General features: G+C 57.4%; 1 protein-coding gene across 1 annotated transcript in view; it reads left to right on the top strand.

Annotated features, from left to right (window-relative positions):
• Positions 1-25,784, top strand: part of DNAH1 (dynein axonemal heavy chain 1) — an 82,849-nt gene extending 57,065 nt beyond the window's left edge. Inside the window, exons 44-77 of the mRNA XM_010365019.2 lie at positions 231-404; positions 945-983; positions 3,651-3,829; positions 4,952-5,182; positions 6,698-6,894; positions 7,375-7,510; positions 8,435-8,643; positions 8,909-9,080; positions 9,836-10,027; positions 10,388-10,498; positions 11,212-11,397; positions 11,714-11,905; positions 13,206-13,373; positions 13,457-13,648; positions 13,845-13,976; positions 14,493-14,618; positions 15,959-16,078; positions 16,203-16,352; positions 16,467-16,627; positions 17,491-17,716; positions 17,857-18,052; positions 18,361-18,512; positions 19,476-19,672; positions 19,925-20,069; positions 20,319-20,477; positions 20,558-20,689; positions 21,678-21,848; positions 21,926-22,105; positions 22,176-22,352; positions 23,010-23,180; positions 23,333-23,463; positions 24,137-24,488; positions 24,809-25,043; positions 25,613-25,784. Of these exons, the coding sequence (XP_010363321.2) occupies positions 231-404; positions 945-983; positions 3,651-3,829; positions 4,952-5,182; positions 6,698-6,894; positions 7,375-7,510; positions 8,435-8,643; positions 8,909-9,080; positions 9,836-10,027; positions 10,388-10,498; positions 11,212-11,397; positions 11,714-11,905; positions 13,206-13,373; positions 13,457-13,648; positions 13,845-13,976; positions 14,493-14,618; positions 15,959-16,078; positions 16,203-16,352; positions 16,467-16,627; positions 17,491-17,716; positions 17,857-18,052; positions 18,361-18,512; positions 19,476-19,672; positions 19,925-20,069; positions 20,319-20,477; positions 20,558-20,689; positions 21,678-21,848; positions 21,926-22,105; positions 22,176-22,352; positions 23,010-23,180; positions 23,333-23,463; positions 24,137-24,488; positions 24,809-25,043; positions 25,613-25,734 (5,813 nt within the window). The 3' untranslated portion in view covers positions 25,735-25,784. The remainder of the gene's footprint in view (positions 1-230; positions 405-944; positions 984-3,650; positions 3,830-4,951; positions 5,183-6,697; positions 6,895-7,374; positions 7,511-8,434; positions 8,644-8,908; positions 9,081-9,835; positions 10,028-10,387; positions 10,499-11,211; positions 11,398-11,713; positions 11,906-13,205; positions 13,374-13,456; positions 13,649-13,844; positions 13,977-14,492; positions 14,619-15,958; positions 16,079-16,202; positions 16,353-16,466; positions 16,628-17,490; positions 17,717-17,856; positions 18,053-18,360; positions 18,513-19,475; positions 19,673-19,924; positions 20,070-20,318; positions 20,478-20,557; positions 20,690-21,677; positions 21,849-21,925; positions 22,106-22,175; positions 22,353-23,009; positions 23,181-23,332; positions 23,464-24,136; positions 24,489-24,808; positions 25,044-25,612) is intronic.
• The last annotated feature ends 197 nt before the right edge of the window (positions 25,785-25,981 follow it).

The following is a 25,981-nucleotide window of genomic DNA, read 5'->3' as shown; positions in this document are numbered from 1 at the left end:
CGAAAATGTCTGCAATAAAAAAGTACTTTTAAACTTTGTAAAAAAAATTAAAGGGGAGGAGGATGAATTTTTAGGGCAAAGAAAAATTTTCATGTGTAATATTGATGTATTTGTCTTTATTCCAATACTGTTCTAAAGTATAATTTTGAATTTTTGTATGGCGAAGGGGCCACAAAGGTCATAATGCAGCCCTGGCCAGGGCCCTTCCTGACTTCCTGCCCCTACTCCAGGCGCCTTCAAGAACCTAGTGGACATCAACTTCGTCTGTGCCATGGGCCCCCCAGGTGGAGGCAGGAACACCATCACCCCACGGCTGATGCGTCACTTCAACTACCTGTCTTTCGCTGAGATGGACGAGGTCAGCAAGAAACGCATCTTCTCTACCATCCTGGGCAACTGGATGAGTGAGTATTGGTGGGGGTGAGCATGGACAAAGGCAGAAGCCCAGGCCAGGGAGGCCACACCAAGGACAGCTGGGTGGCCACCAGAAAGGGTGGAGTGGTCAAACCATGACTGCAACCCCGGCTTCACCTCTCACTCAGCTGTGTGACCTTTGGCAGCTCATGAATCTCTCTGAGCCTGTTTCTTCATCTGTACCTACCATTCCAGGTTGTGAGGGTTAAATATGATAGTGCATGTAGAGCACCTAGCGTGAAGCCTGGCACATGGTGATTGCTGGATGTATGATAACATAGATATGCACTCACTCACATACATACATATGTATACATTAGTACTTGCCCAGAAACTCTGGGGGAGGCATGTTACTTTTGTAAATCAGGAGAAGCCACAAGATAGGATGGATGGAGTGTCTCTGAGCCTTTATGGAGTTTGGGGAAAAGCTTACCCCGAGATGCTGTTTCCCCTACCATCTCACCTGGCCAGGGTGAGCAGCAGGATGTCCACCTAACCCCGAGCCCCGTGTCTCTCCCTCCATCCTCTAGATGGACTCCTTGGAGAGAAAAGCTACCGGGAGCCTGTGCGTAAGTGTGGGCCTGGGTGGAGGCCCAGGAGGGCCTGGGTGGGAAGGGGGCACTGGTTCCAGGAGGAGCTCTGGGCTCTGTTTGGATATGTTGAGACTGGGACCAGGCGCCGTGGTGAACCATCCTCAGGTTCATGCGGGGACCTTGGGCCACTGGGTGCCAGAGCAAAGGTTGACACAGGCACTGGCTGCCCCACAGGCTCATTCACCCATTCTTAGAGTCAGCCAGCCCTTCCATGCCTACGTTAGTGTCCAGCTGATGATAGATGCAAATTAAATGCAAAATGAATGCATGAATAAGGGAGTCCAACAAACTCCCAACCTATGTGAAGAATCAGAACTCCAGGGAGCAGGTGTGCACAGGAAAGCCGGGATGTCTGCGGGGCAGACATTGTGATGAATCTGCCTGTCGTCGCGGCAAGGCAGCTGACCACTGCAGTCCCTGTCCTTGCCCAGGCCTGCCTCCTCCCCCTGCCTTCAGCTGAAATAGGCTGTCAGGAGACAGCTGCCTTTTGGGTCTGCACCCACCTGCTTACCTGCGCCCTGCCTTCCCTCCTGTGGCTGGGAACGGACTGCTGCTCCATGGCAAAGCCCAGCCTCCTCCTGGGCCTGCCTGGGAATGCGGCTCCCCTCTTCCCCACCAACACCAGTGCTCCCTTCGCCATTGGGTGGCCTTCCACAAACAAGCCCCATTCTCCATCTTAACCACCAAATGCAAAACAGCCTCTCTGGGCCCCCTTCCCACCTGCCCCAGCCCATCACTCTACCTCTCTGCTCACCTTGATAGCAAAACTCCTGCAAAGCATTGCCTCTTCCCCCTGCACCCACCCTCCCCTCCCACTTTCCTGTGAATGCCCGCCTCACCCTCTGAGAGTGCTGTTGTCACTAGTGGCCTTCTGTGGCCAGACCAGCGGTCAGCCCTTGTCCTCGCCTTCCCGGGGGTCAGTAGTGCTGGCCGGCAGACATCCCCTTCCTGCCGCAGGCTTCTCTCAGGCCTCCCCCATCTCTGGCTGCCCATTCTCAGATGGACTGGGCTTGGTCTCCAGCCTCTTCTCCCTCCAACCCCACTCTCTTCCCTCTTCTCCCTCCAACCACACTCTCCTCAGGCAGTCCCATCCCACCTCTGACGGGGAAATCCATCTTTGTGCTGGCAACTCCCAAGCCTGCATCCTTCAGCCCAGACCTCTTCCCTGAACACCTGGCTCCACATCTCCCCTGGGATATCCACAGGGTATCTCAGGCCGAACCTGTCTAGAGCCAAACTCCCAAGTGCCCTGGTCCCCGCAGTCTTCTCATCTCAGGCTTTGGCAGCTCCATCCTTCCAGGTGCTCCAGACAAGATGGAGTCTTGGCACCATCCTCCATGCCCCCTTCCCTCACCCCACAGCTCACCTGTCAGGAGTTCCCATAGGTTCTCCCTTAAGAATCCATCTCGATCGGCCACTGCTCACCACCTTGTCCTCGCCCACCTGGCCAGTGCTGCAGCCCTGCCATGGTCTCCTGGCAGCTGCCTTCTCCTGCCTAAGGTCTATCTTCTGCTTAAGGGCACAGGGACCCATGAAATCATTACATCAGGTCACATTCCTCCTCTCTTACCCATCGCACCCAGGCAAGAGCCCGGGTCCTGACAATGGTAGGGAAAGCCATCCTCAGTTCGCCCCACCTCATCCTCTGATCTCACCGCCTCCTGCTCCCCCCTTCATTGCTGGTCCTTAACATGCCAGGCCTGCTCCCACCTCTAGGCCTTTGCCCTTGCTTTCCCCTCTGCCTGGGACAATTTTTCTCCAGTTATGTGCGAGTTTGCATCTCACTTCTTTGCTTGACATCCCCTTCCTCAGTGAGGCCTCCCCCAGCGTTGCTGTAAAATCGCCCCCAAGCTCAACTCTGGCCATCCCCCAGGCCCCTCTCCTGCTGCGGGGCTGCCCATAGCCCTTGACACCTGTTTGCTGTCTTTGTTACTTGCTAATCCACTCGTTGTCAGCCTCCCGACAAGAATGTCAGCTTGAGAGTGAGGAGTATGTCTGTTTGGGTCACTCTGTGACCAGTGCCTGTGTCAACAGATAAGCCCCTCTCCTGCCCTTTCTTTCCATTTTTTCTACTTCTCACCAAGTTTCCACTGACAGAATTTGAGTTCCCAGCACAGAATTGGACAGTTTTCAAAGAACAGGCTGATAGGTGTGTGAGTGGTGAAAATGCAGGTTGAGGAGTGGGCAGCCCTGAAGTGGGTGGTGAGCCGGCAAGGTCAGGGGTGTGCTCCAGGCCTCCCCACGCCCACCCTTAGGCATCTTGAGGCCTATGTGAACCATGAGACCCTCCCCACATGTGGCTCAGAGATGGAATGTTCAGGTCTGGGCACAGCCCCCATAGGACAAGGCAGTAATGGCCCCGCCCAGCACTGACCCCACAAGCGCCCCCAATTCCATGATGAGTCCCAGTGCTCTGACAGGCCATGTCGGCATAAAGATATAGGGGGGTGCAGAGCAGGAGATTCTTCACCTCCCCCACACTGGGGACATCCGAGACGGAGCCAAAGGGTACGCGGAATCCAAGCCTGAAGGCTGGGGAAGGGGCTTAGTGGGGGGCACAGCAAAGGCAAGGATGTCAGGACCTGCAGAGGCAGCAGAGGGAGCTCCTGGCATGTGACCCAGGCCACTCTCCTATTCCTCCAGCCGGGGCCCCCCACATTGCCCACTTCACGGAGCCCCTTGTGGAAGCCACCATCATGGTGTATGCCACCATCACCTCCCAGCTGCTGCCCACTCCAGCCAAGTCCCACTACACCTTCAACCTGAGGGACCTCTCCAAGGTCTTCCAAGGCATGCTCATGGCTGATCCAGCCAAGGTCGAGGTGAGAACTGGGCAGGCACCCTCCCCAATGCCCACACTGCTCTCCCCATCCTCCCCAGCCCTACCAATCTCAGGTCTTCCTGCCCAAACAGGAAGCCCTGAGTGGGGCTTCCTGGAACATGGGGATGCCAGGCCCCCCAGAGCCTAGCCTTGGTGCAGCTGAGCCCAGTCTTGTGGGTTGAACCCACACCTGGAATGGTGGCTGAGACAGGGATCACATGAGAGAGCCAGGGCAAGACGAGGGAGAAAGAGGGCTTCTGGTGTGGGCCCTGCATGTGAGAACACTTGAGGGACAGTGAGCAGGGTGCCCTCTGGGAACCAAAAACCCCCAGGTGGAAGGAGGGGGAAATGTAGCAGGGAGCCAGGTGTCAGGAGCACTGGCAGGGATGGAGCCAGGCGCTGGACACAGTGGGGTGGCAGTATGGAGCTTAAATTCGTTCTAATGAGGAGCTGTGTGGGTGGGCGGGGGACAGACCTGCACTTTGGAATGGGACTGAGCGGCTAGTGTGTGTGTAGCCCAGGCTAAGGAGATGGGGTGAGCAGAACAGAAGCTGGCCCTGGCCTTATAGCCATGTTTATAGTCAACAAAGTCTACAGAAAAGGCTGGGAGCTTCCGGAGGGCAGTTCTGCCACCCAGGGAGATGCAGGGAAGCTGGGACAGAGGCAGCAGCAGAGATGGAGAGAGGGGCAGGCTCAGAGGAGATTTGTGGGTCATGTTGGTGTGGCTTGGTGGGTGGTTAGATGTGGGGTGTTGGGAAGGTGTTAGGAGAATCAAGCATCCCTTGCAGGCTTGGGGTTAGGGGAGCCACAGGGGGCTAAATGGTGGAAGTGAGGTGCTTGTGACAAGCTAGCAGAGCCAGACACCCAGGAGGCACTTGGCCAGCTGAACTCGGAGCTGAGGCATGAGGAGGCCCAGGCAGCACTGTGCAGTCCGCCGCATCCTCAGCCAGCCAGCAGTCGCACTTGCCAGCAGCCCCTGCACACTGTGCCTGGGCTGTGGTAGGAGAACCAGGCTCCAGTCAGGGCCCCAGGAACTGGGGTCCACCCTCCCTCGCCTGGTGCTTTGAGAGATAGGTGAGGGCTCGGGGGCCAAGGACAGGCACCGATGCTGGGGCTACCACAGGACCAAGTGCAGCTGCTGCGACTATGGTATCATGAGAACTGCCGCGTGTTCCGGGACCGACTGGTGAATGAGGAGGACCGCAGCTGGTTCGACCAGCTCCTCAAGCGCTGCATGGAGCAGTGGGAGGTGACCTTCAACAAGGTGTGCCCCTTCCAGCCCATTCTTTACGGGGACTTCATGTCACCAGGCTCCGATGTCAAGTCCTACGAGCTCATCACCAGTGAGAGTAAGGTGAGGGGTCCAGGCAGGCACCCTACCCCTGGTGGGGTCCTCTTCAATCTGCCTCCCTGGGCCCCAGGCCCCCTGCAGTCACCACTCACAGACCACCACACTGTAACCAGGGGGCCAGGATGTGGGGTAAGAAGGCCAGCTCCAGGAGACTCCCGGCATGCCCTCGCTTTCTCTGGGTACCGTTTTCTTCGCTTATCTCTGAGAACCAGCCTGTGGTCCAGCTGAGATGGGCCCTAGACATAGGGGCAATCATCCCTCCACAGAGGGCTGGGTTGGGGGGCCTGGGGCCATGGTTCTCAGTCAGGACCCCAGGGAGGCAGGGAAGAGGCCTCATTTGGTGGTCCCAGAGCTGCATGGCTGAAGCAGGCCTCCTGACAGTTTCTCTCCATACGCACCCTTTCCTAATTCTCAGAGCTCCCGCCAGGGTCCCAGGGTCAGCACACCCTGGTGAGCCCCAGAAGGAGCAGGCAGGGCTCTGAGTCACCTCTCAGGCCTCCATGTGTCCCTGGGTCAGGCCTCATGCAGGGGGGCCTGGCTTCTTAAGGCCCAGCGTCCCCACCATGCACAGGAGAAGCAGGGTATGCTGTGGCAGGGGAGCTCCCCGTCAGGGAGGGCCCCAGTACCTGGTGCTCTGACCAGCTGAGCCCATGGCTGGAGTCACCCCAAAAGTGGCAGAAAACAAGTTCCTACAAGGGACTGCCCCCAAGCCATCCCTAGATTGGACTGGTTGAGATTCCAAAGAAAGAAGCATTAAATTCCAGGGTAATCAGTCCAGAGCATTTATTAGGGGAACTCACTTACCGGGGAGAGCAGAGATGTTCTAGCTCCGTATGGTATGTCTGCAACGAGGGAGTCATATGAGTTATGGAGTTCACATGAGGACTGAAGGAATTTGGGTGGGCTGGGGCTAGCTTCTATGTGTTTAACAATATGCTTGATCCCTCAGTGGGTTTTGTTTTTGTTTTTGTTTTTGTTTGTGTGTGTGTGTGTGTAACTGAGTCTTGCTCCATCACCCAGGCTGGAGGGCAGTGGCACAAACTTGGCTTACTGCAGCCTCCACCTCATGGGCTCTATCAGTTGTCCCACCTCAGCCTCCCGAGTAGCTGGGACCACAGGCACGCACCAACATGCCCAGTTAATTTATATATATATATATATTTTTTTTTTGGTAGAGGCAGAGTTTTGCCATGTTGCCCAGGCTGGTCTTGAACTCCTGTGCTCAAGTGATCCTCCCGCTTTGGCTTCCCACAGTGCTGGGGTTATAGGCGTCAGCCACCGCACTAGGCCAATCCCTCAGTGTTTAGAGCAACAACCTAAGCAAGTTTATCAGTGTCTGGAAATGTTCAGCTTGGGCTCGAGCCTGCAGAGGAAACATGCAGCTGGCCAGGTCATAGGGTGGTCAAGGCACCCGTGCTTCTCAGTCAGGACAGAGAAGAAAGCAGGTGGGTGCGGGGAAGCGGGGAGACCTTACAGTAAGAGAAGCCTCACCTTCCCCATCCTCGCCTTGGTGCGCAGATGATGCAGGTGATCGAGGAGTACATAGAGGACTACAACCAGATCAACACGGCCAAGCTGAAGCTGGTCCTCTTCATGGACGCCATGAGCCACATCTGCCGCATCAGCCGCACCCTGCGCCAGGCGCTGGGCAATGCACTCCTGCTGGGCGTGGGTGGCAGTGGCCGCAGCTCCCTCACACGGCTCGCCTCGCACATGTGAGGGCCTCCGAGGCGTGCTGGGCAGTGGGTGGCTGGGGCTGGCTGGTCGGTTTAGCCCATGCTTTTGTACAGTGGTGGAGGCCTCAGGCAGCCCTGAAGCAGACCCGCACAGCCCACAGGCTTCTGGAAAGACTAGTAGCAGGACCTGGGCTGCAAGGAGAGGCAGCAGCAGTGCCCTGTGGTGCTATGGGAAGGGAAGTGTAGAGCAGGCATCCCAGAGGGATTACTAGGGGAGGTGGCCAGGGCTGCTCTTAGAATCAGAGCTGGGAGGATGGAAGGAAAGGGCGTTTGGACCGAGGGAACAGCTTAGGCAAAGGTCTGGAGGCAAAAAAGCAGGTTCAGGGCCTGAAGGGTCTGCAAGTCTGCTCAGGATGGGAGCAGAACTCCAGGTGGTCGGGGTAGGGTGTGGCCACCCACCACCTTTCAGCGCCTGGCCCCAAGCCCCTAGCATGCTTCAACCCAAACTTCTGCCTCCAGGGCCGAGTACGAGTGCTTCCAGATTGAACTATCCAAGAACTACGGCATGTCCGAGTGGCGCGAGGATGTCAAGAAGGTCCTGCTCAAGGCGGGCCTTCAGAACCTACCCATCACCTTCCTGTTCTCAGACACCCAGGTGCCACTGCCACAGCAGAGGGCAGGGCTCGGGGGGCTGGACACAACCCCATCTGAGCATAGCATCCCAGAAGGTGGTCAGTCCTTCATGCCCAGCTCACTGTCAGTCAGGGCAGATCTCAGAAGAAACCGCCAGGACCAGGCGGGGCCACAGATGGGCATGAGACCAAACCCAACCTCTCAGAGCTAAGGTGGGGCGTAGATCATCACTCATGCCCCAAGGGTAAAGAAAGCCCTGGTAGCATAGCACCCCACTCACTGGCCAATGGCATCCCACCTCAAGGACCACAGGGCTTGTCCCCAAAGTGCTGGGGACCCATGGCTTCCCTGTTCCCTCTTGGAGTGACATGAGGCTTCTCCCTAGACCTCTGAGAGGTTGTCTAGGGTCACAAGACAGAACAGCCTTCCATCTGGCTGGTGGTCAGGGTTGGGCCCAGGGGCCCAGGCTGAAGCCCCCGAACGTGCCCCACCCTGGACAAAGGCCCCTCTGCTCGCAGCCCTGTCCTAACCCCAGAACTCCCTTCAAGGCAGCCACTGTGTGAGTCAGGAAAGGGAGGATGCCATCTAACACAAGCCAGGCCCGGGCTGTATGAGATGGGCAAGGACCTATCTCTGCCTGTGGCCATGGTTTCCTCTTGTGAGTAAACTGAGGCATGGAGAGGGGTGAAGAGGAAGATGCCAAAGCCCCCACTGAGGACCCAGGGTCCTGCCACAACCCAGTGGTTTTCACAGCTTCTGTACGGGGGCAAATCCTAGACTATGAATACAGGCTAGTCTCTTATGAGGTCACTTGTGTGACTCTGGGCTTCTCTGAGCCTTAGTGGTACAGTCTGTCAAATGGAGCTGTTGTGAAGGTCCAACAAGACTATGGTCATGAAGTCCAACTTGCAGGGGCTTAGCTCCCCAACCCTTCAATCCTCCCCAGATCAAGAACGAATCCTTCCTGGAGGATATCAACAACGTCCTAAACTCTGGTGACATTCCCAACCTCTATACCATGGACGAGCAGGACCAGATCGTCAGCACCATGCGGCCCTATGTCCAGGAGCAGGGCCTGCAGCCCACCAAGGCCAACCTCATGGCTGCTTACACTGGGCGTGTGCGCAATAACATCCACATGGTGCTATGCATGAGGTACAGGCAGCTGTCACCAGGCTGCGCCAGGGCAGCGGAGCTGGGCGTGTACAGGGGTTGGCCCCGGGGACACTGGACGCCTCGTGCTGGAGCCTGAGATGAGGAGACGCAGCCCTGGGCCTGGCCATCATGTCGTTGGGCCCAGGCTGTTGTGCTGCTGTGTCCTGGCTGCCATGCCACAGGGCTGTGCAAGGGCCCTGGGTCCTGGGCTCCTGGGGGCACTGGTCAGTGTCTCTGGACCTCATTTGGATTTCTGGCTTTCCAGCCCCATCGGAGAGGTCTTCCGAGCTCGTCTGAGGCAGTTTCCTTCCCTGGTCAACTGCTGTACCATCGACTGGTTTAACGAGTGGCCGGCAGAGGCCCTGAAGTCTGTAGCCACCATGTTCATCAATGAGATCCCAGAACTGGAATCCTCCCAGGAAGAAATCCAAGGACTGGTGGGTGTCTTGGTGAAGCTCAGGCCCTTGGGGAGAACTGTTTAGTTTGAGGCATGGGCTCAGGGTCACCAAGGTCTGGGTGAGATTCCCAGGCCCACCACAGAGGGTAAGCTTTTGATCAGGCTGTGTTTCCTGTCTAAGCCTCCGTTTCCTCATCTGTAAATGGGCAGTGCCACGGGTCATCACAATGATTAGAGTGCTGGGAACACAGCTGCGTGGGTACTGTTTCCCTTATTTCCTGAGGGCTTCATGGTGCTTTCTTCCAAGAACCCCCTGATAGAACTCCAGAGACCACAGATGGGGATGTAGATTTGCCTGGTTCAACCTGAGACAGTGACAGTCCCAACATTTCCCTACCCAGCTGTGCTGAGGCCGTGGGCCCTCTCTCCCCCTAGATCCAGTATCTGAGGGGGCAACCCCTCAGGGCTGTCAGAGACAGGCAGGTCATGGGGGCTGTGACAAGACCACTGGGCCAAGAGCTGGGAGAAACCTAGGTCCAAGTTCAAAGCCAGCCCTGCCCTTGATAGCTATGTGAATTTGAACTAACCTCTGGACTTCCCTGGGCCTGGGGTTTTTCATCTGCACAAAAGGTGACCTCGACCTGGAGGTCGTGAGGCTCACAGAGTGAGTGTGAGAGGCACGGAGGTTCCTGCTGTGGTCCCCTCGTCGGCCCAGGCTGCAGTGGCTGTGGGCACCCAGTCCCTGTCTTTCTTGGGGCCTCTACCAGACCGGCATCCATGGTCTCACTCCCCCAGATCCAGGTCTGTGTGTACATCCACCAGTCAGTGTCCAAGAAGTGCATCGAGTACCTGGCAGAGCTGACCCGCCACAACTATGTGACCCCCAAGAGCTACTTGGAGCTGCTTCATATTTTCTCCATCCTCATCGGGCAGAAGAAACTGGAGCTGAAAACTGCCAAGAACCGCATGAAGAGCGGCCTCGACAAGGTGGGCCCAGGCGAGTCCCTGTGGACAAGGCCAGCTGCCTGCAGGCTACCCGCTCACTCAGCCCTAACTCCAGGGTGACACCACGCTCGGCCTTTCAAACTGCAGCCCACATTGTTGAAGTGGGTGGCTTCCCCCCTCGTCAAAAGCACAAAAGTTGCCAGTCAAGGGCCAGGCCAGAGCAGGGCACCCCACAGATACTTGGGGGACTGATGCCCTTCCTCTGGGGTTGTCTGGGCAACTTGAGGGCCACTGAAGCTGCCGGCCACAGCCTTTCTCTCATGAATGAGGGCAGCCCAGCAGGCCCTGTGCTCTCTCTGTCCCCTGCCACACCTGTTTTCCTCTCTGTGGCCCGACCCCCAGCTGCTGCGCACTTCTGAGGACGTAGCCAAGATGCAGGAGGACCTGGAGAGTATGCACCCCCTGCTGGAGGAGGCTGCCAAGGACACCATGCTCACCATGGAGCAGATCAAGGTTGGGGTGCTCCTGAGCCCCTCCCTGATGCCTGACTCTGAGGCAGCTCAGCACCCCCACACAGGCACAGGCTTGCTAGCTGCCTGGCCCCCACAAGTCATCTGGCCTCCTTGTGCCCCAGCTTCCTCAATCAGTAGCCATCCATTTAGTCATGGAATGTTTGCCCGGTAGCTCTTCTGTGCTAGGCACTGCACTGGGCAGGGGGTCAGTGAGGAGCAAGGCAGAGGAATCCAAACGATTCCAATAACCACAACCCGGAGTCTGCCCAGCACAGGGCCCCGCGTTGGAGGGCCCGATCCTCACAGCAGACCTTGCAGTTTGTATATTCCTTATGACAGCTTTCTGGAAGGAATAGTCAAGTATCCTGCTCAGCAAAGTCAGTGCATTGCAAAATTTCCCAGCAGATAGAAGCTGGAAGAAAGGCAGGAGGAGGGTCTTTCTCTGTCTTGTGTGAAGGTGCTTGCAGGCTTAGGGGGCCCTGCCTGTGGGGCACTGATATCCAAACTTGTAAGGCCCCCAGCCACACGCCAGGCCTGTGGTGAGCACTCAGGAGGTGGAAGGGGCTCCTGATATTCCCAGGCCTCTCTGGCCTATCACAGCTGGAGGGTCCTTGGAGAACAGGGCACCCCAACGCTCATTTCCTTCCATCTGGGGAGACTGAGATGCAGAGAAGAGAAAAGGGAGGAGAACAGCCCTGTGTCTCCCATCCCCAGGTGGATACGGCCATCGCTGAGGAGACCCGGAATTCAGTGCAGACAGAGGAGATCAAAGCCAACGAGAAGGCCAAGAAGGCACAAGCTATTGCCGATGATGCTCAGAAGGACCTGGACGAGGCGTTGCCGGCCCTGGACGCGGCACTGGCCAGCCTGCGCAACCTCAACAAGAACGACGTGACTGAGGTGGGCAGCAGGGCATCTCCTGGCATTCCCTCTCATATGCTTCTGTCCTCAGGCCCTCCCTCTGCACATCCCCTGGGACCCAGCTGCCTGCCCCGCCCTCCTCGTTCCAGCCCCCAGGGCCCAGGTAGGAGTATGGGTACCTGGGTTGAGGAGCAGGAGGAACTGTGGGCTGAGGCCAACCTCGGTGGATCTCTGGATCTGCCCGTGTCCTGTGGTAGTAGGGACTTGGTTGGTAAGGCCAACCTTTCTGTCAGGGTCCCTGCCCAGGGGTGCCCACTGGGTCTGAGTCTTCCCCACTTGGTGGCTGGGCCTGCAGGTACGTGCCATGCAGCGGCCACCCCCAGGCGTGAAGCTGGTCATAGAAGCTGTGTGCATCATGAAAGGCATCAAGCCCAAGAAGGTGCCTGGAGAAAAGCCAGGCACCAAGGTGGATGACTACTGGGAGCCTGGCAAGGGGCTGCTGCAGGATCCAGGCCGCTTCCTCGAGAGCCTCTTCAAGTTTGACAAGGTAAGCATGCCAGGCACCCTGGCCAGCCAGCGAGTGAGGACAAGGCCTGCCCAGCAGGACAGTGAAGCTGGAGAGGAGCCTGCCCCACCACAGCATCTGCATGTGCAGTGGCCTCTGTCCCATCTCTCTCTGTCCACCTCCCCACCACCAGCACCACACAAGGGCCCGAGGGCCACGCAGATGGCTGGAACCAGAGCCCGGCCCCAAGGAGTTCTCAGCCTGAGGGGGACAGACCCACCCACAGAAAGGTATTGAGGAAATTGGGACCTGGACAGGCTCCTGTGCCCCATAGGAAGTCACTCATGGTCATTCCAAGTCTCCACAGCCTGGGGATTCTCTTTCATGCCCTTTCTTCCCAGCAACCCCCAGGCCTTGGCCAAGACCTTCACCATCTGCCCAGTCATTCCCTCTCTCCCTCAGCCTCAGCACCTGGGCCCCAGCTTCCCTGTCTGTCTCTGAGTTTCTCTGTCCATCTGGGGCCATCAGTATCCTTGGGCATGTGCTCTTTCGGGGGCTGTGCCATGGTTAAGTAGCCTGGAGCTCATAGCCCCTTAGCTCTGCAGCCCAGAAATTAGCTAGGAGGTAGCTGCCTGTCCCACACAGGCCACCATCCACTGTGTGTCAGTATCAGGCCCTCGGCACATCCCACACCCATTTCAGCAGCATCTGGACCCCTTATGGGCTATCCCATCCCTCCTTCTCCTCTTCCATCAGACAGGAAACTAGAGGCCCCACAGGCCTAATCAAGTCCCTCTGAGAGAAGCGCCCAAGTCAGGAGTGCTCAAGGCTGGTGCTTAGGCTCCCCTGGGCCCACGCTCTGACCTCTGGGTGCTCGTGAACAATGCAAATACCTGGGCCTATTATGAATTACAGGGCTGGACTCTCCCTGGGTGGGACAAGACCCCCAGGGGATGGCGTTGGCTCCTGAGGTTGAACATGAGCCTGGTGGGTCTCAGAACCACTCACTCATCCCAATACCTGCTGATGGGCTTGCTTTCAGAAAGTAGCCCTTGCCTTTAAATGAGCTAAGTGGGGTCTTGTGTGTTATGGGCTCTTGAGACTGCCGCAGTATACTAAGGAAGACCTCCCTAATCATATGATCTAAAATCCTGGGGACCAAAGATTCCTTTCTGGCTAGCCTTTCCAGGGTGTGTTGTTCCTTAAGGAGAAAGAATCTATACTGAGGCCTGCACAGGGCATAAAAGCCAGGGTGTCCCTCGGCAGGCCCCACCTCCCAGCAGAGCCCTTCCCCTGTCACCTTTGAGAAGCAGCCTCTTGAGGCCCAGACTTCCCACCTCAGGACAACATTGGGGACGTGGTAATCAAAGCCATCCAGCCGTACATCGATAATGAAGAGTTCCAGCCAGCCGCCATTGCCAAGGTGTCCAAGGCTTGCACCTCCATCTGCCAGTGGGTGCGCGCCATGCACAAGTACCATTTCGTGGCCAAGGCTGTGGAGCCCAAGCGGGTGAGGGCTGAGTGGAGTTGGTGGGGGTATGCTCCCCTCCCCGGGGTACTTGGCGAGCTAACCCTGCGCCCTTCGCCCCACAGCAAGCCCTGCGGGAGGCCCAGGACGACCTGGGGGTGACACAGCAGATCCTGGATGAGGCAAAACAGCGCCTCCGTGAGGTGGAGGACGGCATCGCCACAATGCAGGCTAAGTACCGGGAATGCATTACCAAGAAGGATGAGCTGGAGCTGAAGTGTGAGCAGTGTGAGCAGCGGCTAGGCCGCGCTGGCAAGGTGTGCACCCTTCTCCTGCAAGGCCTGCGGGCGGGCCTGGCCCAGACAGGGGCCAGAAGGGACCAGGGGGAGGGTGGGTCTTGGGGTGGCTGTCCACACCCCCTCCCTGGCAACCCCAGGTGCTATAGCGAGTAGGGTCAGCCCCAGGCCCCTAGCCCAGCCTCCCAGAGCCCACCCCACGGGGCTGCCCCTCCAGCTCATCAACGGGCTGTCGGATGAGAAGGTGCGCTGGCAGGAGGCGGTGGAGAACCTGCAGTACATGCTCAACAACATCTCTGGCGATGTCCTGGTGGCCGCTGGCTTTGTGGCCTACCTGGGCCCCTTCACGGTAAGAAGTCCCCACCTGTGTCTCTGACCAGCCTCGCCTTCCCAAAGAGACCCTTCCTCCTTGAGGCCTCGCCTCCATGACAGGCAGCCTGCAGGTGGCTCTCCCCTCACTCAGTCATTCAACAAGCACTTAGCAGGCTCCCTCTCTGAGCCAGGCACTGTAAAGCACTGGGGATACAGCAGTGTACAAAACAGCCAGAAAAGCCACCTAGTGGGAACATAGAAGAGCTCACACTTCTGCACTTGCTGCGTGCCAGGCACTGTTCTAAACATGCCATCTGTGTCCCATTTAATCCTCATAGCCACCATTACAGGCAGGCATAGTTAGCATTTCACAGATGAAGGGCTGAGGTTTGCAGAGGCCAAGAAAGTCACCCAAAGTGGGAATAGAATGCAGGTATCTGGCTCCATGTCTGAGCTCAGGTCTCTGTAACTGCCAAGCACTGTGGCTTAGTGGGAGTTGGGAGGTCTCTGTGGGTGTCGTGGTGGAGTGGTCCTGAGTCTGGCATCCCCCCAGGGCCAGTACCGCACAGTGCTCTACGACAGCTGGGTCAAGCAGCTCAGGAGCCACAACGTCCCACACACCTCCGAGCCCACGCTAATCGGGACGCTGGGGAACCCTGTGAAGATCCACTCATGGCAGGTGCCCACCCCAGGGGCAGGAGTGCCCAGGCAGGGCCTGTGGTGTGGTCCAGGCTGGGCCAGGAGCCTTCTGCCTCCTTCCTACCCTGCTTTCCAGGGCCTGGCTCGGAGCTGCCTCTGCTGAACCCTCCTGTCCAGCAAGAGGGTGGTGGGTAGGAGAGGAGGAGAAAGCTGGACTGAGTGTGGCACAGCTAAATGTGGGGAGAGGGATTAGGGGTACTTTTAAGAGTGTGATGGGCTGGGCATGGTGGCTCACGCTTGTAATCCTGGCATTTTGGGAGGCCAAGGTGGGTGGATCACCTGAGGTGAGGAGTTCGAGACCAGCTTGGCCAACACGGTAAAAACCTGTCTCTACTAAAAATACAAAAATTAGCCAGGTGTGGGGGCATGAGCCTGTAATCCCAGCTACTCGGGAGGCTGAGGCAGGAGAATTGGCTTGAACCCAAGAGGTGGAGGTTGCAGTGAGCAGAGATTGTGCCACTTCACTCCAACCTGAGTGACAGAGCAAGACTGTCTCAAAAAAAAAAAAAAAAAAAAAAAAAAAGGATTGGGTAGAGGTTGAGAAGCAGTGTCCACAGTAGGATTTAGAAGGGTTGTCTGGTCAGATGCAGTGTAATCCCAGCACTTTGGGAGGCCAAGGCAGGTGGATTGCTTGAGCCCAGAAGTTCGAGACTAGTCTGGGCAACATGGCAAAACCCTGTCTCTACTAAAAATTCAAAAATTAGCCAGGCATGGTGGTACATGCCTGTAGTCCCAGCTACTCGGGGGACTGAGATGGGAGCATCACCTGAACCCAGGAGGTGGAGGCTCCAGTGAGCCAAGATCTTGCCATTGCCAAAAAAGAAAAGAAAAGAAAAGGTTTCCTAAAGGAAGTGTCTGGGCAAGACTCCGAAGGGCAGGGAGAGTTGGCAAAGAGAGGGAACCAGGAGGCCATAGGCAGAGGCCAGGTATGGGCAGAGGTCAGGAGGGTCAGTGGGATATGGGCTCCATGAAGATGGTCTCACCAAGCGAGCACTCAGTAGGCAAGAGGACAGAAAGGCACAGCGAAAGAGGGCCTTTCTGTCTGTGGATTTCTCTGTCCATCTGGGGCCATCAGTGTCCTTGGGCCCATGCTCTCTCAGGGGCTGTGCCATGGTTAGGTATCCAGCCCAGGAGCGGGGGAGAGGCAGGAGTCCTGGGGGTGAGGCCTTGCCCACATCGTTACCTGCCTGCAACCTCCAAGGGGATGCAGTAAGGAGAGGGAAGTCCATAGCCAAAGCACGAGGCCGGGAGATGCTGATGCCCCCAGTGACCCTGCTTGCAGGAAAGCCCTGACCCAGTCCAGTGCCTGGCTTTCCACAGATCGCTGGCCTCCCCAACGACACACTGTCAGTGGAGAACGGGGTCATCAACCAGTTTTCCCAGCGCTGGACCCACTTCATTGACCCTCAGAGCCAGGCCAACAAATGGATCAAGAACATGGTGAGCCCACCCACCAGGTACCACCACCCCACCCCAGCCAGGCATAGCAAGGGTAGTGGTGAGCAGCAGAGCCTCAGGCTGGCTGTCAGTCCCTTCAACCTCTTCTTTCACCCTTTCCTTACAGGAGAAGGACAATGGGCTTGACGTGTTCAAGTTGAGTGACCGTGACTTCCTGCGCAGCATGGAGAACGCCATCCGCTTTGGCAAGCCATGTCTCCTGGAGAACGTGGGCGAGGAGCTGGACCCGGCCCTGGAGCCCGTGCTGCTCAAGCAGGTGGGTCTGCAGTGGTGATGGCAGGGTGGCTGTAGGCCTGGACAGGGCAGTCCCCTCCCCCTGCCCCACTGGTGATGCTCAGACCACAGTACCCACCAGTCCCACCTGCCACAGACGTACAAGCAGCAGGGAAACACGGTGCTGAAGCTGGGGGACACGGTGATCCCCTACCATGAGGACTTCAGGATGTACATCACCACCAAGCTGCCCAACCCACACTACACGCCCGAGATCTCTACCAAACTCACCCTTATCAACTTCACCCTGTCACCCAGGTAAGCCCCCACCCCTGGGAACCCCCAAGCATCAGCTCTGCCTCTGCCTGCCCAGCTGCCCCTCTCCCACCCCCAGGTCGGGAGTCAGTGGGACTTTCCCCCACCCAAAATCTCCACCAGTTTCCCCCCAGGCACTCACATTCCAAGCCTTTCTAGCCCTTCCACCAGCTCCTCCTACCCACCACTGTTTCCACCTAAGAACCTTCATCCCCACCTCATCAGATCCCTGGCCAAGGTCCCCAGCCTCCATGTCTAGCACCAGCCTCACCTCCTCCAGGGACCCCTTCTCTCCTGCTGAGCCCTCACCAGGCCCTGTGCCCTCATCCTCAGAGCTGCCCCAGAGCCCTGAGTCAGGCACACTCTGGCTCCCTGAACCCAAATACCCTGCTTCTTACCCTTGCTGCCAGGAGCCCAGGCACTGTGGTTTTCACAGGCCGTCCACACACAGCCCACAGCCCACAGGCCTGCTTTGTGCTAAGGCCTCCATTTCAGTGGTCAGTGTGAACCTCTCCACAAAGCAGGGGGCAAAAACACCCTGAAGGCTTGCCCTGGGTATCACAGCCCCCTCCTGCCAAGGAGGTATTGTCCTGAGACCCCAGCCATTCACACATCCAACTGCTCAGCCCCTTCTAGGATTACAGGCTTTCTTTCCCCCAAGGTCTCACTGAGAACTGGCATCTTTGAAGGCAGGCTCTGTACTAGCCCTGAAGCCTGAGATGGAGGCTAGGCCTCCTAGGACAACACTGGCAAGGATGCTAGGCTCTTGGAGCCCTAGAAGCACAGGTGGATAGGTGAGCAGGTTCACGGCTGGCCCTCTGGGGCCCACCAGGTAGTACAGACTTGGTGTCCCCTCACCCCGGCAGTGGCCTAGAGGACCAGCTACTGGGCCAGGTAGTGGCAGAGGAGCGACCCGACCTGGAGGAGGCCAAGAACCAGCTGATTATCAGTAATGCCAAGATGCGCCAGGAGCTGAAGGACATTGAGGACCAGATCCTGTACCGGCTCAGCTCCTCCGAGGGCAACCCTGTAGATGACATGGAACTCATTAAGGTGCTGGAAGCCTCCAAGATGAAAGCTGCTGAGATCCAGGTCAGCTGCTGCCTGCCCCCCCACCTGCTCCAGGCATGCCCCGGGCCTGCCCCCCACTTCTCCCTGTCTGCCCTAGGCCTGCCCCCCAAACCCTCTGCCTTCTGCTCTTTGACCCCTCCCCCCACCCACTGCACCCACAGGCCAAGGTCAGGATTGCAGAGCAGACGGAGAAGGACATCGACCTGACACGCATGGAGTACATACCCGTGGCTGTCCGCACCCAGATCCTCTTCTTCTGTGTGTCTGACCTGGCCAACGTGGACCCCATGTACCAGTACTCCCTCGAGTGGTTTCTCAACATCTTCCTCTCGGGCATTGCCAATTCAGAGAGAGCAGGTAGCACCAGCATGCCAGGCTCCTACCCTGCACAGATATGACCCATGTGGACACATTTCCACTGTGGGGCACACACAGACTCACAACTGTGTTCACTGGCATACACTCTCCTCTTAGACTCACAATACATAAGAATGCACACAGCACTCCTACCCTCCTCAGAGCCCCTTCACTGGGAACACCAAGTGCCCAAGGGGAGGCCCAGGCTGCCCCTACGGCTGCTGGGGAGACTGGCTAGGCTGGGCTGGACCCCGGGGCTCTTCCTTCCTCTCACCTCTCCACGCTGCCATCACTTCTCCACTCCACAGACAACCTGAAGAAGCGCATCTCCAACATCAACCGCTACCTGACCTACAGCCTCTACAGCAACGTCTGCCGCAGTCTCTTTGAGAAGCACAAGCTGATGTTTGCCTTCCTGCTATGTGTTCGCATCATGATGAACGAAGGCAAAATCAACCAGGTGCTGGCAGAGATGTCGAGGACAGACTGCCTGAGGGGTGGCCCTGTGGCAGGGCCTGAGAATAGGCTGGAAGGAAAGGGAAAGCCAGGCACGAGGGCACCACAAGAGCAAAGGGGCAGAGTACAGCCAGGGCTGGGCACGGTGACTCACACCTGCAATCCCAGCACTTTGGGAGACTAAGGCAGGTGGATCACTTGAGGCCAGGAGTTCAAGACCATCCTGGTCTCTACTAAAAATACAAAAATTAGCTGGGTGTGGTGGTACATGCCTGTAATCCCAGCTACTCAGGAGGCTGAGGCAGGAGGATCGCTTGAACCCAGAAGGTGGAGGTTGCAGTGGGCTGAGATCGTGCCACTACACTCCAGCCTGGAAGACAGAGCAAGACTCTGTCTCAAAATAAATAAATAAATAAAAACAGCCGGAAGACCCTGGGTTAATTGTGCTCCAACCAATGGCTCAAGGTTCAAGAAGGCCAATGCTGTGAGCACAGGCCTTCTCGAGCCTTGAGTGTGCTGGTGAGCACGAAGACTGTCACCAGGGACGGACTGTCCTGAGCCTCCCACACCTGCTTGGCCAGGAACTCACACTCTCATGAAGCCCCACGCATTTCGTGGTTCAGTGGAAAGCCCTGCCGAGACAGTGAGAGTGACAGCCACCACTGCCAGAGCCCTAACTGCGTGCCTGGCACAGGACTCTGGCCTGGGAAGCAGTCAACCTTCTGATTCTTTCTACTCCCAAATGAGAAGGCAGAGGCCCAGAGAAGTCACATCTCTTGCCCTAAGGGCACACAGTCAGGAAAAGGCAGGGTGGGAACACTAACCCAGACCTGTTTGACTACCGCCCCCAAGGGAGACTCAGTTTATTCAGGTGAGGGTGGTTGGAGAGACACTACTGGGTGGGGGTGCCCAGAGCAGGAGGAGCTGGCCAGGGCCTGGGTATGAGCCTCCTCCTGTCCCCTGCCAGAGTGAGTGGCGCTACCTCCTGTCCGGGGGCTCTATCCAGATCATGACTGAGAATCCAGCACCAGACTGGCTGTCAGACCGGGCCTGGCGAGACGTCCTAGCACTCTCGAACCTGCCAACATTTTCCTCCTTCTCTTCCGACTTCGTGAAGCACCTCTCAGAATTCCGGGTCATCTTCGACAGCCTTGAGCCCCACCGGTTAGCTGGGCTCCAGAATATGGCAGGATGAGCCCATCGAGGGGACGAGTCCCTAGGAAAGCTTGTCTGAGAGCCTTCTCTAAGGGGCCACCCAGGGTTGCCCGGCAGCTGTGGCCACATCTCCTCTGTGTCCCCAGTGCTGTATCCGTGGGATAGCCCACTCTCCCCAGCTGTACAGCCAGCCGAATCCCTGGGGCCACCAACCTCCTTCCAATAGGCTGGCTCTCAGGGAGGTGTGGGGCACTGTTGCAGGGAACCTTTGCCTGGCATCTGGGACAAGTACCTAGACCAGTTCCAGAAGCTTCTAGTCCTCCGCTGCCTGCGCAGGGATAAGGTTACCAACGCCATGCAGGACTTTGTGGCCACCAACCTGGAGCCACGCTTCATTGAGCCCCAGGCAAGTGCTGGCACCCTGGCAGGACTGGCACTTCGAGCTAGTCCCCGCCCTGGGTCCTAGGGCCCTGGCTGCATCTGGATAGACTACTTGGCCAGGCCAGGACCCCTGCTTGCTCCCTAAAGGCTCTGAGAGGTTCCAGCCCCCACCAGGAAGCCACTGGGGATCACCCTGAGAACCCCAGATCTCCCTCCCTTGCCCTGATCTCTCTGCAGCCCCAGGTGGTCTCAGCATCTCCCCCTGCCCTTGCAGACAGCCAACCTGTCAGTGGTGTTCAAAGACTCCAACTCCACCACGCCCCTCATCTTTGTGCTGTCACCTGGCACAGACCCTGCTGCCGACCTCTACAAGTTTGCCGAAGAAATGAAGTTCTCCAAAAAGCTCTCTGCCATCTCCCTGGGCCAGGGGCAGGTCAGGGCTAGGCAGGGAGGAAGGGAGTGGGCTGGAGGGTGGGCTAACTGCCCCCCTGCTCAGTGCTCCTGCCCCTGCAGGGCCCTCGGGCAGAAGCCATGATGCGCAGTTCCATAGAGAGGGGCAAGTGGGTCTTCTTCCAGAACTGCCACCTGGCACCAAGCTGGATGCCAGCCCTAGAACGCCTCATTGAGCACATCAACCCCGACAAGGTGTGTTGCTCTGTCCATCACAGACCCACTGGGGCCTCCTCTGCATCCATCAGGGACTAATGAGGCAGAAATAAGAGAATCATGCAAAGCACTCTGCCGCATGGGCTCAGCAACTGACATGTGCCACACATTGACGTCATTAATCCTCTCAATCCACCCCCACCCCCAGTTACCTGTACAAGTGGTGATGTGACTTGCCCAGGGACACCCAGCACAGACTGTGACCTGGGACTTGCCAAAGCCCTTTTTTCTTTTTTTAGATGGAGTCTCACTCTGTCACCAGGGCTGGAGTGCAGTGGTGCGATCTCGGTTCACTGCAACCTCCACCTCCCGGGTTCAAGTGATTCTTCTGCCTCAGCCTCCCGAGTAGCTAGGATTACAGGCGCCCACCACTACGTCCAGCTAATTTTTTGTGTTTTTAGTGGAGACGGGGTTTCACCATGTTGGCCTGGCTGTTCTCTGAACTCCTGACCTCGTGATTCGCCTGCCTTGGCCTCCCAAAGTGTTGGGATTACAGACGTGAGCCACTGCGCCCAGCCAGAAGCCCAATTCTTTTTTTTTTTTTTTTGAGACTGAGTCTCGCTCTGTTGCCCAGGCTGGAGTGCAGTGACCGGATCCCAGCTCACTGCAAGCTCCGCCTCCTGGGTTTACGCCATTCTCCTGCCTCAGCCTCCCGAGTAGCTGGGACTACAGGCGCCCGCCACCACGCCCGGCTAAATTTTTGTATGTTTTTTAGTAGAGACGGGGTTTCACTGTGTTAGCCAGGATGGTCTCGATCTCCTGACCTTGTGATCCGCCCGTCTCGGCCTCCCAAAGTGCTGAGATTATAGACTTGAGCCACCGCGCCCAGCCCAAAAGGCCAATTCTTAACCAGTTGTCTGTGCAGCCGCGCCTGACCCACCTCAGGGTCCCTGAGCAGGAGGCAGCCTGGTGTCAGGATGGCCACCAGGTATGGATCTCAATGCTCACATGGAGCCATGGCCATCAGGTACACAGGGACTTCCGCCTCTGGCTCACCAGCCTGCCCAGCAACAAGTTCCCAGTGTCCATCCTGCAGAATGGCTCCAAGATGACCATTGAGCCGCCACGCGGTGTCAAGGCCAACCTGCTGAAGACCTACAGTAGCCTTGGTGAAGACTTCCTCAACTCCTGCCACAAGGTGAGGCACACTTGGCGCTGACCCACCCTACCTGGCCCCTGTCCCGGCTCACCTCCCCTGCCTCCCACCTCCCCCAGGTGATGGAGTTCAAGTCTCTGTTGCTGTCTCTGTGCTTGTTCCATGGGAATGCCCTGGAGCGCCGTAAGTTTGGGCCCCTGGGCTTCAACATCCCCTATGAATTCACCGACGGAGACCTGCGCATCTGCATCAGCCAGCTCAAGATGTTCCTGGACGAATATGATGACATCCCCTACAAGGTGGGCCTGGGGCAGACTGGGGCTTGGGGGACGGGGCACTTAGGGGAGCCCTCACCCACCCACCCCATAGGTCCTCAAGTACACGGCAGGGGAGATCAATTATGGGGGCCGTGTCACTGATGACTGGGACCGGCGCTGCATCATGAACATCCTGGAGGACTTCTACAACCCTGACGTGCTCTCCCCTGAACACAGCTACAGTGCCTCGGGCATCTACCACCAGATCCCACCCACCTACGACCTCCATGTGAGTCCAGCCCAAAGGGCTGCACAGGAGGGGCCTGCTAGGCTGGGGTTCTAGGGTACCATGAGCACCTTGGTGCTGGGTGGGAGGAGACGCAGCCCCCACCCTCCATCAGCTTTCTTTTCATCAATCAATCCATCCCACAAAGACAGCCTTGGCGAGGGAGTCAGTCCCTGCCCACTGGGGCTCGCCTCTGTGAGTGAACTCCTGGTCAGCCACTTCCTGGGTGGAATTACTCAGTGGAGGCTTGGGGCAGCTCCTCCAAGATGGTAACAAGGCCCAGACTCCACAGTCAGGGAGGGCTGCCACAGAAATGATGCTTCCCCTAAGATGTGTGGGGAGAAGCCATGAGCCAGGGCTGGATTGTGTGGGTCATCAGTGCAAAGGGCCTGCGGCAGGAAGGAGCCTGACAAATTTGGGCCACTGAATAGAGGGGCAGGGAATGGATGGCAGTAACAAGGGGGCTGGGAGGGAAGCAAGGGCCATGCCACACAGCACCTCAGAGGCCTGGAGTCCCAAGAGCAGGGACATGCATAAGGGTTATAAGCAGGAGTGACAAGTGGGGGATATGACAAGTGGGGATGTGCTCCATTGGAGGGTAACTCTGAAGGCTGGGGTGGAGCAAGCCAGGGGCTTCCATGTTGGCCTCCTCCTTCCTAGGGCTACCTCTCCTACATCAAGAGCCTCCCACTCAATGATATGCCTGAGATCTTTGGCCTGCATGACAATGCCAACATCACCTTTGCCCAGAACGAGACATTCGCTCTCCTGGGTACCATCATCCAGCTGCAACCCAAATCATCTTCTGCAGGCGGCCGGGGCCGGGAGGAGGTGGGTGGTGTCAGAGGAAGGGGCCCAAGGGCTGGACGGGCTGGGCTCCACCATCCTGCCCACTCCCCTGTGGGAAGGAGCTCTGTGTATGTGGAATCCCACAGGGAATAAGGGGGCCAGCCTTGATCCCCCGTGTTCCTTTGCCCCTGCAGATAGTGGAGGACGTCACCCAAAACATTCTGCTCAAGGTGCCTGAGCCTATCAACTTGCAATGGGTGATGGCCAAGTACCCAGTGCTGTATGAGGAATCAATGAACACAGTGCTAGTACAAGAGGTCATTAGGTAATCACCCTGCCACACCCCCGCCCCAAGTCAGCGGCCACTGGACTGTAGAGAAATCACAACAGGAGTTACTATGGGCCAGGTGCCATGCCAAGTGCTACACCTCTAACTCAGCCATTTTTGTTGTTGAGACAGAGTCTCTGTCTGTTGCCAGGCTGGAGTGCAGTGGTGTGATCTCAGTTCACTGAAACCTCCACCTCCCGGGTTCAAGCAATTCTCCTGCCTTAGCCTCCTGAGTAGCTGGGACTACAGGTGTGCACCACCACACCCAGCTAATTTTTGTATTTTTAATAGATACGGAGTTTCACCATGTTGGCCAGGATGGTCTCGATCTCCTGACCTCATGATCCACCTGCCTTGGCCTCCCAAAGTGCTGGGATTACAGGCGTTAGCCACCGCACCCAGCCAACTCAGCCATATTTTTATTATTCACATTTTGTAGACGAGTAAACTGTGGCCCCAAAATATCCAGTAAGCTATCCAAGTCCAAGTTCACACATTTGCTAAGGGCCAGAGCTGGGATTTGTACCCAGGCCACCTGACCCAGTTCTCTGCTCTTAGTCTCTCTCTGTATTTTGCCATTGCTTTTCAGTCTGTGGCCTTGAGCTGGGGAGCATAGCTACTGCCACGCAACCCCAGACCACTACTTATTCTCTTGCCACTGGCCTCACAGGTACAATCGGCTGCTGCAGGTGATCACACAGACACTGCAAGACCTACTCAAGGCACTCAAAGGGCTGGTGGTGATGTCCTCGCAGCTGGAGCTGATGGCTGCCAGCCTGTACAACAATACTGTGCCTCAGCTCTGGAGTGCCAAGGCCTACCCATCGCTCAAGCCTCTGTCCTCATGGGTCATGGACCTGCTGCAACGCCTGGACTTCCTGCAGGCCTGGATCCAAGGTGGCATCCCAGCTGTCTTCTGGATCAGTGGCTTCTTCTTCCCCCAGGCTTTCTTAACAGGCACTCTGCAGAATTTTGCCCGCAAATTTGTCATCTCCATCGACACCATCTCCTTTGATTTCAAGGTCTGGGCACAGTCAGGGGCCAGGTCAGGTGACAGGCTAGTACAGCCCAAGGAGGAGAGGCTCTGAGGCCATGGTTGGTTGGCAGTTGGGGGCTCCCTAAGCCAGGGCATGGAAAGACCCAAGCCAGAAGAGGCCATGAGTCCCAGGAACGGGTCTGGCCTGGGTCCATCAGAAATCCACAGGCCCCGGGCTAAAGTGGTAGGTACATGATGATGGGCAGGCAGGCAGCATTAGGCAGCTCTCAGAAGGGAGTTTTGTGCCTCCTAACCCAGATTCTGGGTATTGTTGTGTGTGTGGGGTGTGTCTGTGTCTCCCCACAGGTGATGCTTGAGGCACCATCGGAGTTAACACAAAGACCCCAAGTAGGATGCTATATCCATGGATTATTCCTGGAAGGTGCCCGCTGGGATCCAGAGGCCTTCCAGCTGGCCGAGTCTCAGCCCAAGGAGCTGTACACAGAGATGGCCGTTATCTGGCTCTTGCCAACGCCCAACCGCATGGCTCAGGACCAGGACTTTTACCTGTGCCCCATCTACAAGACACTGACTCGTGCTGGTATGAGGCCTGGGGCGGGAGCCTACACTATGGGGCGGGGGGGGGGGGGGACCCTGGACTAACCCAGCCCGGCCCAGCCCAAGCCAGTCAGACTGATCCAGGTTAGCTGAACAAGGAAGGACAACAGAGATTTGGGCCAGGCCAGCAAGCAGCAGGGAGGTTAATGCCCAAGGCCTGCCATCTGGCTGTGGGGAGCACCCCTGAGCTCCTATCCTGCACGCCTCCCTCAGCAGGCCCACCTTGGGCCCCAAGAGCCTACAAGCCCCAGCCTGTCATTGGGAGTTCAGAGGGGTAACTGAGGCCCAGAGCAGGAACTTGTCTGGACTGGGTCCATCGGAGAATGAAAAGTGGCATCAACTCTGCCATCCCTATCTTCAGTCCCCAATACAGTAACCCTGGGCAGGCTTGAACCCTGGCCAGACCCCCTCACCAGGCAGGAAACTTTCCTCTTGGGTCAGGGACCCCTCCCTGTCCTCAGCTTAGCCTGCCCACTGCCCTGCCCCTACGCTATCCCTGCTCTAGTAGTAATAGGGCATGACCTAACCCGTCCCCCTTCTTGCCCATTCCAGGAACACTATCAACCACAGGACACTCCACCAACTATGTCATTGCTGTGGAGATCCCCACCCATCAGCCCCAGCGACACTGGATAAAGCGTGGTGTGGCCCTCATCTGTGCCCTGGACTACTAGACTCAGACAGAAGGGCTGAGGCCATTAAAGCTGAATTTCTAAGCAGTCCAGCTGTGCCTTAGCTGCTTGCATGAGGACCCGTCTGCAGGACTCATTGCCGGGGGGTGGTGAGGGGCTGCAGCAGCCTCAGCAGACGATGCAGTTGGCAGAGAGCGAGACAGAGGTGGCAGCTTTGACCTGCTTTACCTGTCCAAACGCAACAAGGAAGAGATGCCCAGCGTCCTCCCAGGGAGAACACACCAGGCAA

The sequence above is a fragment of the Rhinopithecus roxellana genome, chromosome 1, assembly GCF_007565055.1.
Source record: "Rhinopithecus roxellana isolate Shanxi Qingling chromosome 1, ASM756505v1, whole genome shotgun sequence".
NCBI classification, from domain to species: Eukaryota; Metazoa; Chordata; class Mammalia; order Primates; family Cercopithecidae; genus Rhinopithecus; species Rhinopithecus roxellana.
The sequence above is the reverse complement of the archived record's forward strand: the minus strand, read 5'-3'. Positions and strand labels throughout refer to the sequence as shown.